Source organism: Mirounga leonina, unplaced genomic scaffold (genome assembly GCF_011800145.1).
Source record: "Mirounga leonina isolate KUSES-001 unplaced genomic scaffold, KU_Mleo_1.0 Mir_104, whole genome shotgun sequence".
In the NCBI taxonomy this organism is placed as follows: Eukaryota; Metazoa; Chordata; class Mammalia; order Carnivora; family Phocidae; genus Mirounga; species Mirounga leonina.
In genome coordinates, this window is record NW_023270231.1 from 5,019,012 (window position 1) to 5,035,586 (window position 16,575).

At 39.3% G+C, this 16,575-nt stretch overlaps 1 protein-coding gene across 3 annotated transcripts in view; it reads right to left on the bottom strand.

Annotated features, from left to right (window-relative positions):
- The window catches only part of RNF145 (ring finger protein 145), a 54,432-nt gene extending 38,220 nt beyond the window's left edge, over nucleotides 1-16,212 (bottom strand). For 2 of the 3 annotated variants that reach the window (XM_035013413.1, XM_035013396.1), the window contains exons 1-2: nucleotides 9,645-11,120; nucleotides 1,392-1,500 (exon numbers count right to left, since the gene is read on the bottom strand). In XM_035013413.1, coding sequence (XP_034869304.1) covers nucleotides 1,392-1,500; nucleotides 9,645-9,864 — 329 coding nt within the window. In that variant the 5' untranslated portion in view covers nucleotides 9,865-11,120. Of the gene's footprint in view, nucleotides 1-1,391; nucleotides 1,501-9,644; nucleotides 11,121-15,875 lie in introns of those variants that run through there. The other variant, XM_035013404.1, reaches the window with a different exon arrangement.
- Between the last annotated feature and the right edge of the window lie 363 nt (nucleotides 16,213-16,575).

Sequence of the window (16,575 nt, forward strand, 5' to 3'; positions counted from 1 at the left end):
AACACCCGAGGACATAAGCTGGGCAAAACGGCAGAAGTTAACAGAGGAAATTGACCAGACACAAACAGAGGAGTGGAATGTGAGAAAACTGAGTTTCTGCGGAACATTTTGGAGCCTTTGAGAAATAACCGGATGAGGTAAAGGATGATGAAGGTCCTACTTCAACAACAAGGGCCAAGAATCAGCGACTATTGTTATTTTCACTCTTTCATATCCATAAAAGTGGTGGAAACTGGAAGGTATTAAAAATAATTGGAAGGAAATGCCAGAATTTTAACAGGTCTATCTCTGGGTGGTCTAATTTCAGGTGATTGTTACTGCCTTTAAATTTCTGTATTTCCCAAAAGTCATCTACAATGAACAGTGTTATTTTACAATCAGAGAGTAAAAAAGGTTTCTACCTCAACCATTCAATTCTAGTAATATAAAAATGCTATTTTAAGATTTTCAAGCCAACACCAAAATCTGTTTCTCAGACCTCTAGACAGCTACATCTTGTTATATATGCAAAGTAACCATCACTCTTTTTAGGATTGGGAGTATATTTCATTATGGTTATACATTTCAATCAAGACAAAAGAAACTAGAGGCGCCTGGGTGGCTCAGTCAGTTAAGTCAGTTAAATGTCTGACTCTTGATTTTGACTCAGGTTATGATCTCAGGGTTGTGAGATCGAGCCCCGCATGGGACTCCACACTGTGTGTGGAGTCTGCTTAAGATTCTCTCCCTCTCCCCTCCCAATTTACACGTGCACTCGCTCTCAAAAAAAAAAAAAAAAAAAAAAAAAAGATACCCACCACATTTATTTATACCCCATTACATTTACTGTGTGGTTTTTAGTTCCCCCGTATTTTAATATCCTGTTCCAAAGCAGGAAGTTCATTTTCATTGGCAGACCAGTCTTAAAACTTAGGACTAGCAGACCTAAGCAAACACAGTATTACTAAAGATGAAGAACTTCTGAGCTATACCATGAACCTCATCAAATAACTTATATAAATCATCCACTGTATACATGGTTGTGCCGTTTCTCAAGCAGCATAAGCTAACTTCCTAAAGTAATCAAGTCCATAATTGTTAAAATGTTCTATAGCCTGTCTTTAGAAATTCTTAGGTAATACAGAAAAGATCGTAAGTATCTCTGTAAACATAATCTTAAAGCCCATTTCATATTAAGATCGTTTTTTAAAAGCAGAAATAAAATCTGAAGCATAATATCCCAGCTATTAATTCTATACAACAATGTTTACTTAGGAAACAAATATCAAAAAAACTGTTTTGGATACTTGGCAAAGCTGCAGCTTCTTAACAGTGTTCATGAAAAGTATGTTTTCAGTAATGAAAAACTTTAAATTCAGTCATACATTTCAAAAACGAGGTCACCTTCTTACCTGGAGATTTGATGTCCAGCATAGAGGAGCAGGGCAGTCAAAAAATACAGGTAAAGCTGAACCAGATGCTGCCTGGGCAAGGTTAGTAGCACAACACTTAAGATATAACCTGTAGTAGAAATAAAAAGAAATTATATATAAAATACGATTCTAATTTAGTCTCCCAATTAATTGAAACTAAATTTCCAATTAGGTTTCAACAATTTTGAGGACTTTTACTTCACTACCAAAATAAGTTTAATACAGTAAAAATCACTATGGATTATCTGTTGAAAACAAAGCATTTTTCACTTTTTTTGTAGATTGTTCTACTTTATAATCAAAACAACACACAAAGGTACAGCAGGACTCCTCTCATTATCTACCCTTACTTGATGTCCACTTATTTGTTCTACACCAATTCTCTCATTCTCTAGTCCCAGAGGAAGAACTGTCCTTAATGTCCCTCTCTAATGCTGCCTCTTCCACTTGACTCAAGGTCTTATTTTTCCAACTCCTAAACACCCTCTTTCTCCTACATCTTCCATCATCCCCGATACCAGTGCTCACCTATTTTCAAAGGATGTATAGGGCTCCTCCTCCAATCTTAAAGAAAAACTTCTCTTCGTGCTGATTTTTCCTTTTTCTATTACCTATTTTTCTCATTCCACTGACAAATGTTATAAACTATCTCTACCAATGCTTCCATTTTCTAACCATCCACTATTCCCTCTTTATCCTCTACAGTCTTCAAACTCTGCAGAGCCCTCTTTACTCTTCCACTCTTAAAAACCTCAGAAGTCAACAACTGCCTACTTGTCAAATCTAAAACATCCTGCTTATCCTTGTCCCAGAACCTGAAGCAACAACCCTCAAAACTGGCTCTGGATTTTCTTTAAACCTCCAAATTCTCCCCTCCACTTTCTTTTTATTCCCCCAAATGAACATAGGAAATTTAGTCCCTGAACAACTGTTTTTCTCTCTATAAAGTATCTAGCTCAAAGAATTTATGTTTTTGCTTCAAACATACCATTCCAAATGTATGTTATCAACAAAGTTACTGAGAATCTACCTACTACACATACACAAAAAAGTAATCATTTCTTATTCTAAGCAAACATCTCATATCTCACAATGCCAGAGATATATACCACTTAAATGTTCTCATATACATGTACAAACTGAGCCCCCGCCCTCATCCCTCAACAGGCTAGCTCACCGTCTTTCTCTCCTAAATCCCACTCACTCTGACTCAAACCCAAGTCATCTTTTCTGTCATCACCAAGTCCCGCTGAGTCTTCCCCAGTAAGTCTCATGTCACCCTTCCTTTCCAGTCCCTATGCCCCATCCCAGTCCACTCTGACAGGACAGTATACTGCTATTCTTGCAGTCTCTTTCCACCCTCATCCATCCTATACTTCAGTACACAACCATCCCTTTCATCTAGACAACTCTCTTGCTCTAAAACCTCCAAAAATTCTTAACTTTTCAGTCTGACACTCTAGGTCTTGCAAAATCTGGTTCTAGTCTAATCTTCTAGAACTATTTTCCACTTATTAATGAGTCTTTATTAGGGCATGGATATCCCTTCTTAGTACCCAATGCTCCTCTCACGCTTAAAGCTAAGGAATCAATCATGCTTAAAGCTACAGAAATAGGAGCAATATGCTAGGGACTAAAGAGGTAAAATCCAGATTTCCTATACACATCCTAACTTTAAGAACAATCCAACAGAAACTAGAGATAAGTATTTCTATTTGCTTTTAATTTCTTAAAATAATTTTTCCAATTTATTTTGTTAATCCCTACCTCAAAGGACTTCAGAGGTATTTAAAAGTATGTTTACTATATTAAGCAAGTATGTTTAGTGTTTGTGGCTAAAGGATTCAATCTACTGCATGAAACATCTCCTTAAATTCTCTTTTAATGAACTGTCTTTTCCTTTCCAGATATTCCTATTTTTCCCTTCTCATGCACATCTCATAAGACAGCTGCCAAATCCTCATTCTTTCAATTATCCAGTCACTCAACCAATTATTACATGCAAAGTGTGACCCATATGCATTCCTAGACATGGTAGGTCCAAAGAATAAAGTAATCACAGTTTAGGAAAAAATAAACATGGACAAAAGTATGATACAATATTGGTGCTACAACAAACAAGTATTAGAAGGGCTATGGTTGATTAAATGATTAAGTTTGACCTGGACCTAGAAGGCTGAATGGATTTTTACCAGGCTAAGAGAAAGAAGAAGCATTCTAGGAAAAGAAAATAGTAGGCATGAAAACCATTAAAAAAACAAAGGGTATTTTCAGGAAACAATAAACTCTTAGGTTACACTAGAATTTGGTGTAAATAAAAAAGTACTAGCAGATGATGCCGATGGAACTATCGCCTCAATAACGTACACAATAATAAGGAGCTCAGACTGGGCCATCAGTTCTCAAATCCTTTAGATACACTTTAGGTGAGGTAAGAAGACAAAAAACAAAACAAAAACCCTATGCCTCACCTATACCCCCATTTCACATTCCAGCAGAAAAGTAACTCTGTGATAACAACAAAATATATCACACAAGAAGATTCTTAAGCAATTATGAATTCTGCTAAAGCAAGAACAGTATGAATTAGTTATCTGAACTACAACATGTATATAATCTATTTGAAAAATAAAAGCCAAAACCACTGCTGACACAAATATGCATCACTATTCACTCTAACAAACCACAACAAACTCAACTGATAATGATGAAGCTAACGCAACAGTAATTTATAATTAAAACGCAAGACCAGCAGCATTTAAAAATGATGACCTACCTAAAATAACATTAATGAATGCTCCTAACAAAATGTAGGAATTTCTGCTATTTAAGGGTGATTTTAGTAATGGGGAAAAAGAATGAGGACGTGGAATAAATCAGCAGCTTTGGTATGGAGTTAGCAGGGTCAGCTATGAGATATTTAAGTTAAGTCTTAGTGGTGATCTATGGGTGAGTGGCTGAGAACAAGGAAGTGAAGATGATTCTGATGTTTTAGCCTGGGTAGTAATCAAGAGGATAGCTTTGCTATTAAGATAGGAAACACAGAGGGGCGCCTGGGTGGCTCAGTCGTTAAGCATCTGCCTTCGGCTCGGGTCATGATCCCAGGGTCCTGGGATCGAGCCCCGCATCGGGCTCCCTGCTCGGCCAGGAGCCTGCTTCTCCATCTCCCACTCCCCCTGCTTGTGTTCCCTCTCTAGCTGTCTCTCTCTCTCTCTAATAAATAAATAAATAAAATTTTTAAAAAATTAAAAAAAAAAAAGATAGGAAACAAAGAGGAGGAGGTTTGAGTTAAAGTAAACATGATGAGTTCAGTGACCATAAATTGAAGTGTCTACAGAATATTTAGGTGGAGATGTCTAACAGTAGTTAGAAATTCATTCAGTATCAGGCATTAGCTAGGTGCTGGGAATACTGAGATAACAGACAACCCCATTCCTACCTTAAAGGAGCTCACAATCTAGTTAAGAAGGTAGACAAGCATAAGGACCCTTAGAATGCAGAGTAAGTGCTATGGAAGAGGTATGAACTGGGTGCCAGGGGATAATAGAGGAGGAACAGTAACAGACAGACTAGTGGTCAAAAAAGCAATGGAAAGTGGAGATAGAGATTTGCAGCCAAAACTATGTGCGATCACACAAACAACAAAAGATGAAAATTAAACACAAATTCTGGGCCCTATCAACACTTAAGAAGTCTAAAGAAAAAAGCAAGAGTCAGAAGGAATGGTCTGAAAGTTAGAAGAATCCAGAAACACCGTCCTGAGGAAGCAGTCAACAACTTCATAAACATGGGAAGGTCTGCAGAATGAGGACACAAATGAAGCTTGAGTTTTTACATTTTAGGTCAGTCACTAATCATTTTAGTGATTGCAGTTTCAATGGAATTATTCTCATATCTACTCTTCCCTTTCCAACTTCGACAAGGCTAATTCTGGCTCTCAGTACCTCTTGCCTAAAATCTTTTTTTTTTTTTAATGTTTTTTATTTATTTATTCATGAGAGTCAGAGAGAGAGAGAGAGAGAGGCAGAGGCAGAGGGAGAAGCAGGCTCCCCGCCTAGCAGGGAGCCCAATGCGGAACTCGATCCCAGGACCCCAGGATCATGACCTGAGCCAAAGGCAGACGCTTAACCATCTGAGCCACCCAGGCGCCCCCTCTTGCCTAAAATCTTAACTGGTCTTCTTACCTCTGGTTTCTCCACCTGCCCTCCCCTCCCCAATTCAGCAGTCTGTACAATACTACCTAATCACTTTTCTTAAAATGCAGTTCACCTGCTCTAAATCCTTCACTGACCCATGACTACATACCAAATTAAGTGTAATACCTAATATATGTACTCAGGTCTTTTCACAAATGGCCCCACTCTGCCTTTTCAATATTATTTCTATTTCCCTTTTTATATTCTACATTTTGCAAAAACAGTTCTATAATTAACATTCCACCAATTATATTTAAACAATCACTTCTTTTTGCTGTTCTCAGAACCCACACTGGAAAGCTTCCCAATTTGAAAGTACAATTATATTCCATAAACATGAACTTTAACCACACCCTACCTTGATTTTTAAGCTCTTAATAACAATTAAAGGATATAAAAGGGGGAAAAGTCACAATTGCAATAAAAAAAAATCTAGGAATGAACTCAACAACAAATGCCCAAGACTTCTATAATGAAAACTTTAAAACACTCCAGAAGGCTCAAAAGAAATCTGGAACATAGGGAGGCTCTCTATGTCATACATAGAGAAGAGTTCACATCTTTAAGCTATCTCTTCATCCTAACTTAAACTAAGTAATTCTAAAGTTCACATAGCAAACAGTATCAGAAAAACTCTGCAAGAGAAATAAAAACCAACGAAGGGACTAAGTCCAGACAGTAAAATATAGTCTAGGCATTCAATAAGACCACACATTGAAAGAACAAGAAAAAATATTCAGAAATGAAACCAAATAGATGTGAGAATTTAGTATATAATAATCAGTCAGGAAAAGTTGAACTATTTAACAAATACATGGAGACTACCAGATAGTTATCTGGGGAAAAAAAATTTTTACCTCTAACACAATGTACATGCAGATAAAATCCTAAGTGAAGCAAAGATGTAAATAATGAAACAAAAATAACGGAATAAAACATGATAGAGAAGTCTTTTCTAATGATTGAGTCAAAATTCTAAGTTATAAAAAAGGAAATTCAACCACATTAAAAACAAATTGTGCATGTCAAAAAAAAAAATCATAAACCAAAATCAAGACAACCAAAACTGGAAAAAATAATTTCAACCCAAATTGAAATTCAACCCAATAATTTCAACCCAAAGGGCTAATTTCCCTAATGTATACCAAACTCCACAAATCAGCAAGAAAAGGCTACAATCCACAGGAGGCCAGCCTAACTACTCTGTTGGTGCTGTGTCTCCCTTCAGCTTGAGCTGTAGCCCCAATAAAGCCTTGCCTGTGCCTTTGGGGAAAAACAAGGGGGGGGGCTAAAATCCCATAGAAAAGTGAGCAAGGGACACGAACTGACAACTCTCAGAAGAGGAAACACACATTTTTCTTAAACATGTAGATATATACAATCTCACTCATAATAAGAGAAATACAAATTAGAACTAGTTAGAACACATCCATTTTTCACCTACTGGAGTAGCCAAATTTAAGAGTTCGGTAACATTGTTTTGATAAGGATGTAAAACTGCAGGAACTCTCAACCACTGTGCAAGTACAAAACAGTAAAACCCTATGGAGAGCAATATCGATCAGTATTACAGATATGTATACTCTTTCACCCAGAAACTTCACTTCTAGTGATTTATCTCAAGGCTATATTTGCACCTATCAAAATCATAGCTATATAAAATTATTTAGTGCAACACTAAATGAAAATGCAAAAAAGAGTATTTAGTTCAATGAATTATGGTATAGCCATAAAAGGATACTATGCCACTACAAAACAGAATTGGGAGGGCTGGGGGGAAAATAAGGCCTTAACCATTTAATCAGAATCTTAAAATTTGGCATAACAGAAAGTGTCAACATAAAAACAGAGAACAAAGCTTTATTTCATGAATATCTAAAAGCAGTAGTTATGGCTCTGTGATACATCATTAAGTTAAAACAAACAAAAGGTCAAGAACAGTGTATATCATCCTATCATTCGTACAAAAAGGAAGACATACATTTATAACTACATATTTAATATCTTTATACTGACATAGGTACATAAAAACATGTCTAGAATTTTCCACAAGGAAATAAAACTAGCTACTTGCTGGGGCCCAGAAAACTTAGTGGATAATGACCAAAGAGGAACATACTTTTCACTGTACACTTCTTATGTTTTGATTTTAACATAAATAAATGTATAAGTACATTACTAATTTTTAAAAGTAAGAATTCTAAAAATGTACTTAAGGGTGAAATTTGGTAAACTGGAACATTATGTAAACACTACTTAAATACTTTGACACAGAAGTTACTCTAACCAAAAACCTGTTCAAGCTGAAAATGTCTATGTAGATGGTGTAATCACTGAGCTTATTCTACCAAAGCATGTAGTAAGTGTATTTAAGAAGGCTCGGTTGAGTTCCTAAAGTTATAAGGCAGAGTATGAACTTCAATGTACGAGAACCCATTCAAATTTCTAAAATTAATGTTTCTGGTTATTAGGCAGCTGCTTTTAAAATAAATATTTCAGTCTATTCAGAAATAATATATGTGATAAGCACATTTTTTTAAACCACAGTGTGAATTACTTTGCTGATTAAGCTAAACATCTAAGCCAAGTACCGAATTGTTCTTCTATAACAGATTGGAATTATTTTCCAAAAATTGGCTAACATACAAAGCCTTTAATAAAGGGCTGAGAATTATAGTGTTTTGCAGCAAAAAAGAACCTTCTCATTTCACAGAATTTCCCAAGGTAGTGCCACCTAAGAGAGATGAATTTATTGTACCCAGATGTTCTGCTTCTAGTGTGTTGCCTTTTCTACTATACCATACTTCTTCCCACAATGGCTTACTTGGGAATCTCTTAGAGCTGTAAGGGGTTTTCAGGGCTAAGCTCTGGAACCCAAAAAGTCCTTCTACAGATAAAAATAAATCTCACAGAAACAGGACAGACCCTTCACAATTTTATAAAACATATACTTGCACGGGCAATTCTAATAATAAAAATATTATTAAACCACTATAGTACATCATTCAAACCACATCTTGAGTTATACAATAGCAATGTCAAGTGAAAATATATTATTGCTATCATTACATATAAATAAAAAATTAACCTAAAAATTAAGGATCTTAACTTTCATTCTAGATAAATTTTTATGTTTCCTTCCTGTATTTCTTTTTTATTTTTTTTTTCTTTTATTTTTTCTAAGATGTTATTTTTAAGTAATCTGCACCCAAGGGGGAGGAGCTCGAACTTACAACAACCCTGAGATCAAGAGTCACATGCTTTACTAACTGAACCAGCCAGGCACCCCTCCTGCATTTCTTGACTTTAACTTCTTTAACCTCTCAATATTGCTTTTACTGTTAACTCCAAATCATATCAATTATATTTCAAGGAGTCTTTTTTTAAAATATTATAAATGTCATTTCCAACATTTCATTTAACTGAAATAAATGCCTTATGTTCAACTGATGTTAATGTTCTGGAACAATAAAGAATGTTGCATTTAAAAAGCTTTCTGAATTACTAACAAACCCCAAAACAGACAAATTAGAACAGGCCAAATGTCTGGAAAGGTAGTTCTCATTATTTTCATTTTATCATATTAAAATCTAAAATGTTTCCTTCTGCTTTCTAGCTTCATCCAGTAAAATAAATCCAACACTGTTTTCCTCTAGCCCTAATAACTCATGCAGTGGTAAGACCAATTACACTACAAACAAGATTCCTAAACATTCATCAATGGCTGTATCACTGTCATCTCAATGTAACCAAATTTCATTTCACTCAAATGTAAAAGCCTACAAAGACATAATTCAGAATGCCCACTAAAAGATTAGAAAAGGTAATGTAGGGGTGCCTGGTGGTTCAGTGGGTTAAGCATCCGACTCTTGATTTCGGCTCAGGTCACGATCTTAGGGTCGTGAGATGGAGCCCTGTGCTGAGTATGGAGCCTGCTTAAGATGCTCTCTCGTTCTCCTTCTGCCTCACCCCCCACGCGTGCTCTCACTCTCTTAAAAAAAAAAAAAAAAAGAGAAAAGGTAATGTAGACACTTACCTACATAATGCATATTAAGAGCCAAATACTTATACTGGAAAAGAGGGTTGTTACTGAGGCTACTTCTTTGGATCTGCTGGAAGAAAGAGCTGACATCCCATCTGTACAGGACATCCAACAGCATGATGCTTGGCACCCTCAGGGCCACATTTAACACTGCTTCCAGTTTTTCCTTTGCAGCCATGTTTTTTCTTGGAGCAGACCTAAATTCAGGAGACATAATATATAAAATTAAGTCACATCAAATAGCTTTTAGATATCCTCTTATGAAGCTAAAGGATTGTCACAAACTACACAAAAACTATGTAACAACGTATAAAACTCTTTAGCCACATCTACTATTTCCAGGTATTCATAAAATAATCCTTGTATTGGGTTTTCACATGGACTCTTTCAGTTCTTCCCAATCTGATTAAGTGTTAAGGCCTCAAAATTTATTTTTAAAAAGCTTAACTCCAACTCTAGGCACTAGCAATAAAACACCCTAATAATACTATAGTTTTTGTCCAATTAACTTGAAAGGAAAAATTCACTCCTATAAAATTGAGATTTATGTAGCCCTTTAAAAAGAGCAAATTTTAAGTGGTTATTATATGAAAAAAACCTAAGCTATTCAATAAAAATTTGGTAACTACACATTCAGTTTGCAGCATCTCACAGTCTATCCTTTTCTGTATTACTTACAACCAAAACTGAAGTACTGAATTTATATGATATAGATATAATTCAGAGAACTCATGATACAGATAAAGAAAACATAGTTTGCAATATTGTTTACTTCAATCATTAAAGTTAAAATCTCCATCTGAAATTCCCATAATCTGCCTTCAAAGTGGGGAAATAATGCTTATCAAATTCTTCCTGTGATTCACAGATATGCTGGCACAAGGAAGAAGTCCGGCTTTGGAGTCTGCAGCCCCTGTCTTTGCTCAGCTGTTGATGAGCTGTAGGAGTAGAATAAAAAAAAAAAAGGGGGGGGGGGAAGGAAATGAAAGATCTCCAGGACAATCCATTATTTAAAAGGACAATTCTGTGCAACACTGCTTTACATGATACAGCTTTAAATTAATCCAAAGAATTATGAGAATAAGGCAAACAGAAGTGGGTTAAAGACAATTTTAAGAGTAATGATAATTCTGGATTGTTGGCTCTGACAATATCCTTTTAAGAATTTTGCTGAGAAAGCTAAACAAATTTTCCAGCTTTGGCAGTAATTTCAGAATAACAGGACAAATGAAAACATTTATTTCTGAAGAAAATTACAGTGACAGATTGGTATGCTATGGTTAAATATTTGTCAGTATTTCCATTTTACCCTCTAATTTTCATAGCTTCCTAGTTCAGTTAAAAAAAAAAAAAAGACATTGGGGAGGGATTTAAAAAAAAGGAGTTCAACTCGACAAACCATTATTATAAGTTTCTCAATCACTGAAAAACTGATTGTATTGATCACTGAGTGATCATATATCATTCCCATTACTCGGAAGTGATATATCCTAAGAATGCAAAATAAACATTTTCATAAATAAATACTAAATTCTGATTACTTTAATGAACTAGACCACTTTAATAATTTTCCTACATAAGAAAAAATACTGTGAGAGAATCGAAACTGAATGTTGTATCCTAATGGGAAAAAAAGCACTGAAAAAGAAAAACTCTAATCAACATTTATTGCAAATTACAGCATTCAGAAACCTCAATTTCTCAAAGCTCATATTATTAAAAAAAAAATCCTGAGAATACACCAAAATATCACATTAACATCCTTTCAATAGTAGGGCTAAGGTGATTTTTATTCCCTTCTTTTTCTATTTGCCAAATGTCAAATATCCATTATTGGGAATTAAAAAAAGAAATTCCTTTGTAAAAAGTGTTAATACATCTAAGCTATCTAGATAACTAAGGAAATATACTTACGGTCAAACAGATAACTCAGTTTGGTTTATTTCAAAGTACATAAACAGATTTTTCTCACAAACCACCAGTCGTGCGAAAGTCATCACAGACTGAGATAGTAACATCACCGACAGGCTTTATACTAAACGGAAAAGTAACTCTTTTCCCATATTCTAGAATCCAATATAAATCACTATTGCTTTTGTAGGGACTACTACTGAGTTAATACTTGTGGTCTATATTTCTTTCATCTGACTTGGAGCCTTCCCCTTTTTTAATGTCTTGCTTTTTTTAAATGTACCCACTTTCACCATTTTTTGTAGCTCTCAAAAGGGTAAAGAAAAAAAATTTAAACTAAACAAATAACCAATCCTGCATCAGAAATCAAGATCTGAACAACTAGAGGGAAAAAATCTCCCTAATTCTTACAGAAGATCATCTCTATTACAAAAGAGGGCCCTTAGCAGAAGGGACAAATTCCCTCTCAATTACCACTATTCCTGCCTCACAAATAGAATAAAAAGAAAATCCTGAATTCCTAAAGCTCTCATTACAGAAGAATATCGGAGATTGATCCCCAAATTCTACTGTATAGTAAATCCAAGACTCAAATGTCTGAATTAAGGAGGACCTTGGATAGAATGAAATATGCCCACTTAGTAACAACTCTACTGCTCACTAAACATTTCACCTATTTCTGTATGTGAGCGATATTTTAGCAAGTCATTGGCAAGCTGGCCCGTATATGGACACGGGGGAAACAAATTCAATATATGGAAAACTAAATATAAAATGCTACCCACAAGGAGCACCTGGGTGGCTCAGTCAGTTAAGCATCCAACAGGATGTCAGCTCAGTCTTGATTTCAGGGTCATGAGTTCAAGCCCAGCAGTCGATGTTGAGCTTACTTAAAAAAGTCTAAAATGCTACCCACAAAAGCTGTGGAAATACCAAAAAAAAAAAAAAAAATCCCCCCCCAACTTTATAATTTTGAACCTGTCTAAAGTGTAAGGGCCACATGATAGGGTGATCACATCACAAGTAAATACCGCATACTATACTCCAGCACCTCACACTAAATTAACATCTCAACACAATGTGGAAACATTTATCTTGTTTAAAATCACTAAAATCGGGTGCTTGAGTGGCTCAGTTGTTTAAGTGTCTGACTCTTAACTTTGGCTCAGCTCATGATCTCAGGGTTCTGAGATCCAGCCTAGCATGGACCCCGCACTGGGCTCCCCACTCAGTAGGGAATCTGCTTGAGATTCTCTCTCCCTCTTCCTCTGCCCCTTCTCCCCTTCTCTCTAATAAATAAATCTTTAAAAAAATAAATAAATAAAATAAAATCACTGAACTCATTCACATTTGCCAAGCCACTCTATTAGAAGCATGAAGTAAAAATGGAGATTTCTCTCCTGGGGTAAAAAGATTATATTTCTATGATGTTTGGTTCAAGCCTAATTTATTTTTTTCCGAGATTTATTATCAGAGCTAATGAGCATATTCCAGGTCAGAGGAAGCGTAAAATTCTCTTAAAATCAAAACAGTACTAGATAATCCTCAAAAATAAGCAGAGGAACTGAAAGCAAAGAAAATTTAAAGCCCTGATACTCCTACAGCCAAATATATAAGCTATTTCCTGCCCTGTACAGTTACACAAATTTTCTCCTACATCAAAGATTTTTATATTTCCTCCTTAAGTGTTATAAGAACTGGGAAAGTAATATGCCAAAACAACCATCTCAGAAAGTAATGTAAACTAAATGTGACTCAAAATTAAAGATGGTTGGGGTGCCTGAGTGGCTCAGTTGGTTAAGCGACTGCCTTCAGCTCAGGTCATGATCCTGGAGTCCCAGGATCGAGTCCCGCATCGGGCTCCCTGCTCGGCAGGGAGTCTGCTTCTCCCTCTGACCCTCCTCCCTCTCATGCTCTCTGTCTCTCATTCTCTCTCTCTCAAATAAATAAATAAAATCTTTAAAAAAAAAAAAATTAAAGATGGTTTACACAGTGGGACAACTTTAAAAAAAATCCTTTCCAAAAACAGCACCACAATGATTTCATTAAATGACTTTCCCAGGCTTGGAAACAGCAATCACTACTTACACAGTACTGTCCTGTACAAGCATAACGTTGCACAGTTCACCATTCATATTTGTGGGTTAGGAAACACAGGAGTCTCATTCTACACTTTCCTGAAAACACTGTGTTTTGGTTTTGAATATGAAGAAATCAAACAAATCACCCTGAACAATTCAGAAAATGTACATTTTTAAAGTCATGGCTTGTCTGTTGAAGAATTACCTTAAGAAAAAGAAACAGAAAATTCAATCTTACCAAAAAAAAGGATATTCACATCTCCTAGATAAACTCCTTTAAAAAAAAAAAAAAAAAGCAAAAATAAGAAAGCTGTATGATCCAATTTTAAATTCAATACAATAGAAAATTTAAGGCTGGAAGTTTCTACACCTTTTTCTCCCATCAAAAGAAAAAAATCAGTTTTCTTTGTCCAATCCAACGGAAAAAAAAAAATTCTACCATCCGCTAAAACCAATCTCAAGAAAGGTTTTTTGTCTGTCCATATGTTAGGATGGTAAGCCCTGAAAATGTTAGAGGGCAAAACTAGAGGCTAAAATCGTAAGTAAACTCAGCCCAAAACTGAGATACCCGGGAGGAGAACGCACTTCTTACATAAGCATTGGCACATGTTTTATATATAGCTGATCCCCCCCACTCCCACACTATTGCTACCTAACTTTGTATGTACCTGATTTCCACATAAACTACTAGCAATTCTGTGGTTTCTCGGTATCTCCAAAGTGGCAAAGATACGGAGTCCACTCTGAATAACCGGACCATCTTTCAACTCTTAAAGGACCAGAGCGAGGGAATAAAAACTGCTATCTCTGCCATTGGGCGCTCAGCCTGGGTCACGACTGCAGCATCGACAGCTCATCCTTTGGGCATGATTCAAGATTCAGTAGAACGGCACAGTCCGTATTTTAAAAAATAAAGACACACAGTCCTCTCCTTTCCTTTCAAACTAGTTTCCTGTTTACTGCAGACTGCGATGCAAAGCCATCCATTAATCTCTGATGCCTTCTCACTGCAAAGCCCCCTTCCTCTCTCCCCGCCCCCCCCCCCCCCCCCCCCCCCCCCGCGCGCGCGCGCACACACACACACACACACACACACACACACGCCCTGCCTGCTGATCTCAGCTGAGTTTGAACTATAGTAACCCCAACCAAGCTCGCTGCAAAGCAGGCAGCGCAGCAGCAGGGCCGCCGTGGGGCTAGGGGATTACGTTCGCAAAAAACTCTGCCAGTAGAGAGGCCCGTGCCAGGGAGCTCCCCTCTTGTCTGGCTAAGGGTGCTGGCTCCGCGGCGCCACGCACCAAAAAGCTTTCAAAGACAGACGCGGGCGAAGTTCATCATCCCCGAGCAGCAAAGGGACTCATTCCTAAAGGGAGGGCAAGGGTCTCGGGTGGAAAAAGCAGAACAGGAGTAGGGTGGAGAAGGGATGGCAGACGAGAGAGGAAGCGATGGGGACAAAAAGGAAGGGATGGGGAGCGCTCTCACGGCAAAACAGGGCTGACAGATGGGATGCAGAGCAAATGGGCCCCTATTCAAAGTATGGCTTGGCAGGCCTTTCCGCACCCCCAAACAACCTTAAACCGCATAAAAAGAGGGAGGAGGAGGCTGAGTAGACCAAAGAAGGATAAGTCAAAAGAAAAATGGGAGGGAAGCTTGGAAGCAAAGTGGACAAAGACGCAAAGGACGGAAAGTTGGGAGTGGAACTGGAGAAAAAGAGCTGGAAAGGAGCAGCTAGGAAACGAGTAGCTCAGGAAGGGGCTTAGAAAAGGCCTCGAAATGGGGTCCTGGGGAGGCGATGGGGCAGAGCTCAGACAGAGGGCATCTTAGGAATGCCAGGATAGGTGAGGAATGTCTCCAGGAAGGTGAGTAGTTGGGAAGGCGGCGCACAAGGCCCGAGAGCTGGGGGAGGGGGCTCTGTGCGGGGCCCCGGGAGGGGAAGGCAGAGTCGGAGAGGGCCGGTGGGGGGCCAGGAGGTCCGCTGGAGCGACAGACGGTTAGAAGGGAGGGGGCGCAACGGGTGAAGAGGGGATGGGGACACCGCCGACGCTGGGAGGAAGGAGGGAGGTGAACCGAGGCAGGGAGCTCCCCTCTTGTCTGGCCCCGGGGCGAAGAGGGAGAAGAGGAAGGAGCGGGCAAAGGAGTGGGGGAGGGGAGAAGGGAGGATGTGCGGGGGGCGGGGGGGGGCGGGGACGCGACAGGATGAGAAGAGGCCGGCCGGGGCGGACGGCTCGGTCACCTCGGGTTGTGGCCTCCCTCCCGGCAGGGCTGTGCCGCCGGCGGGCAGGCGGGCTCCGCAACTCGCCGGCTCTCTCGCCCGCCTTCCCGTTCTCCTCCGGCGGCGGCGGCGGCGGCGGCGGGGGACGGGATGGCGCGGCTCACAGCGGCGGTTCCTCCGCGCCGGGCCTTGGTTGCAGCGTCTTGGGAGGCGGCGGCAGCGGCGGCGGCAGCGGCCCGACCCGTGCGGTCACCATCGTCCGCGGCGGCAGGCGCTCGCGGGCCGAGCCCCTCAGCAGCCGGCGGCGGCCATGGCCTATTGCGCTCGCTCCTCCCGCCCCCGGCGCGCTGCGGCGGCCGCTGTCCGCTCTCGCGCTCTGCGCCTGCGTGCGCCGCGCCCCTCCCCTCGACCCCGCCGCGCGCGCGCGCTCCCGCGCTCACTCACAATCGCACCGCGGGGTGGTTCCCGTGCCTCCCTCAGTACGTGGGCGGGAGACATGCGCCTCCCGCGGCCCACGCCGCCGGGCTCAGGCAGCTATGGAGACGCATACAACGCCGACACCTGCACGCGCACTGTGACACGCGCCATTCTGACACACGTGTGCTCTCACACTCCTCAAACACCGGGAGCCACAGGCGCTCACACCCACACTCACCTGCTGGGACCACGTGGGAGAGTTGGAGGGGCTGATCCTCGCTCGGTGCAACCGCAGTAGCAATGA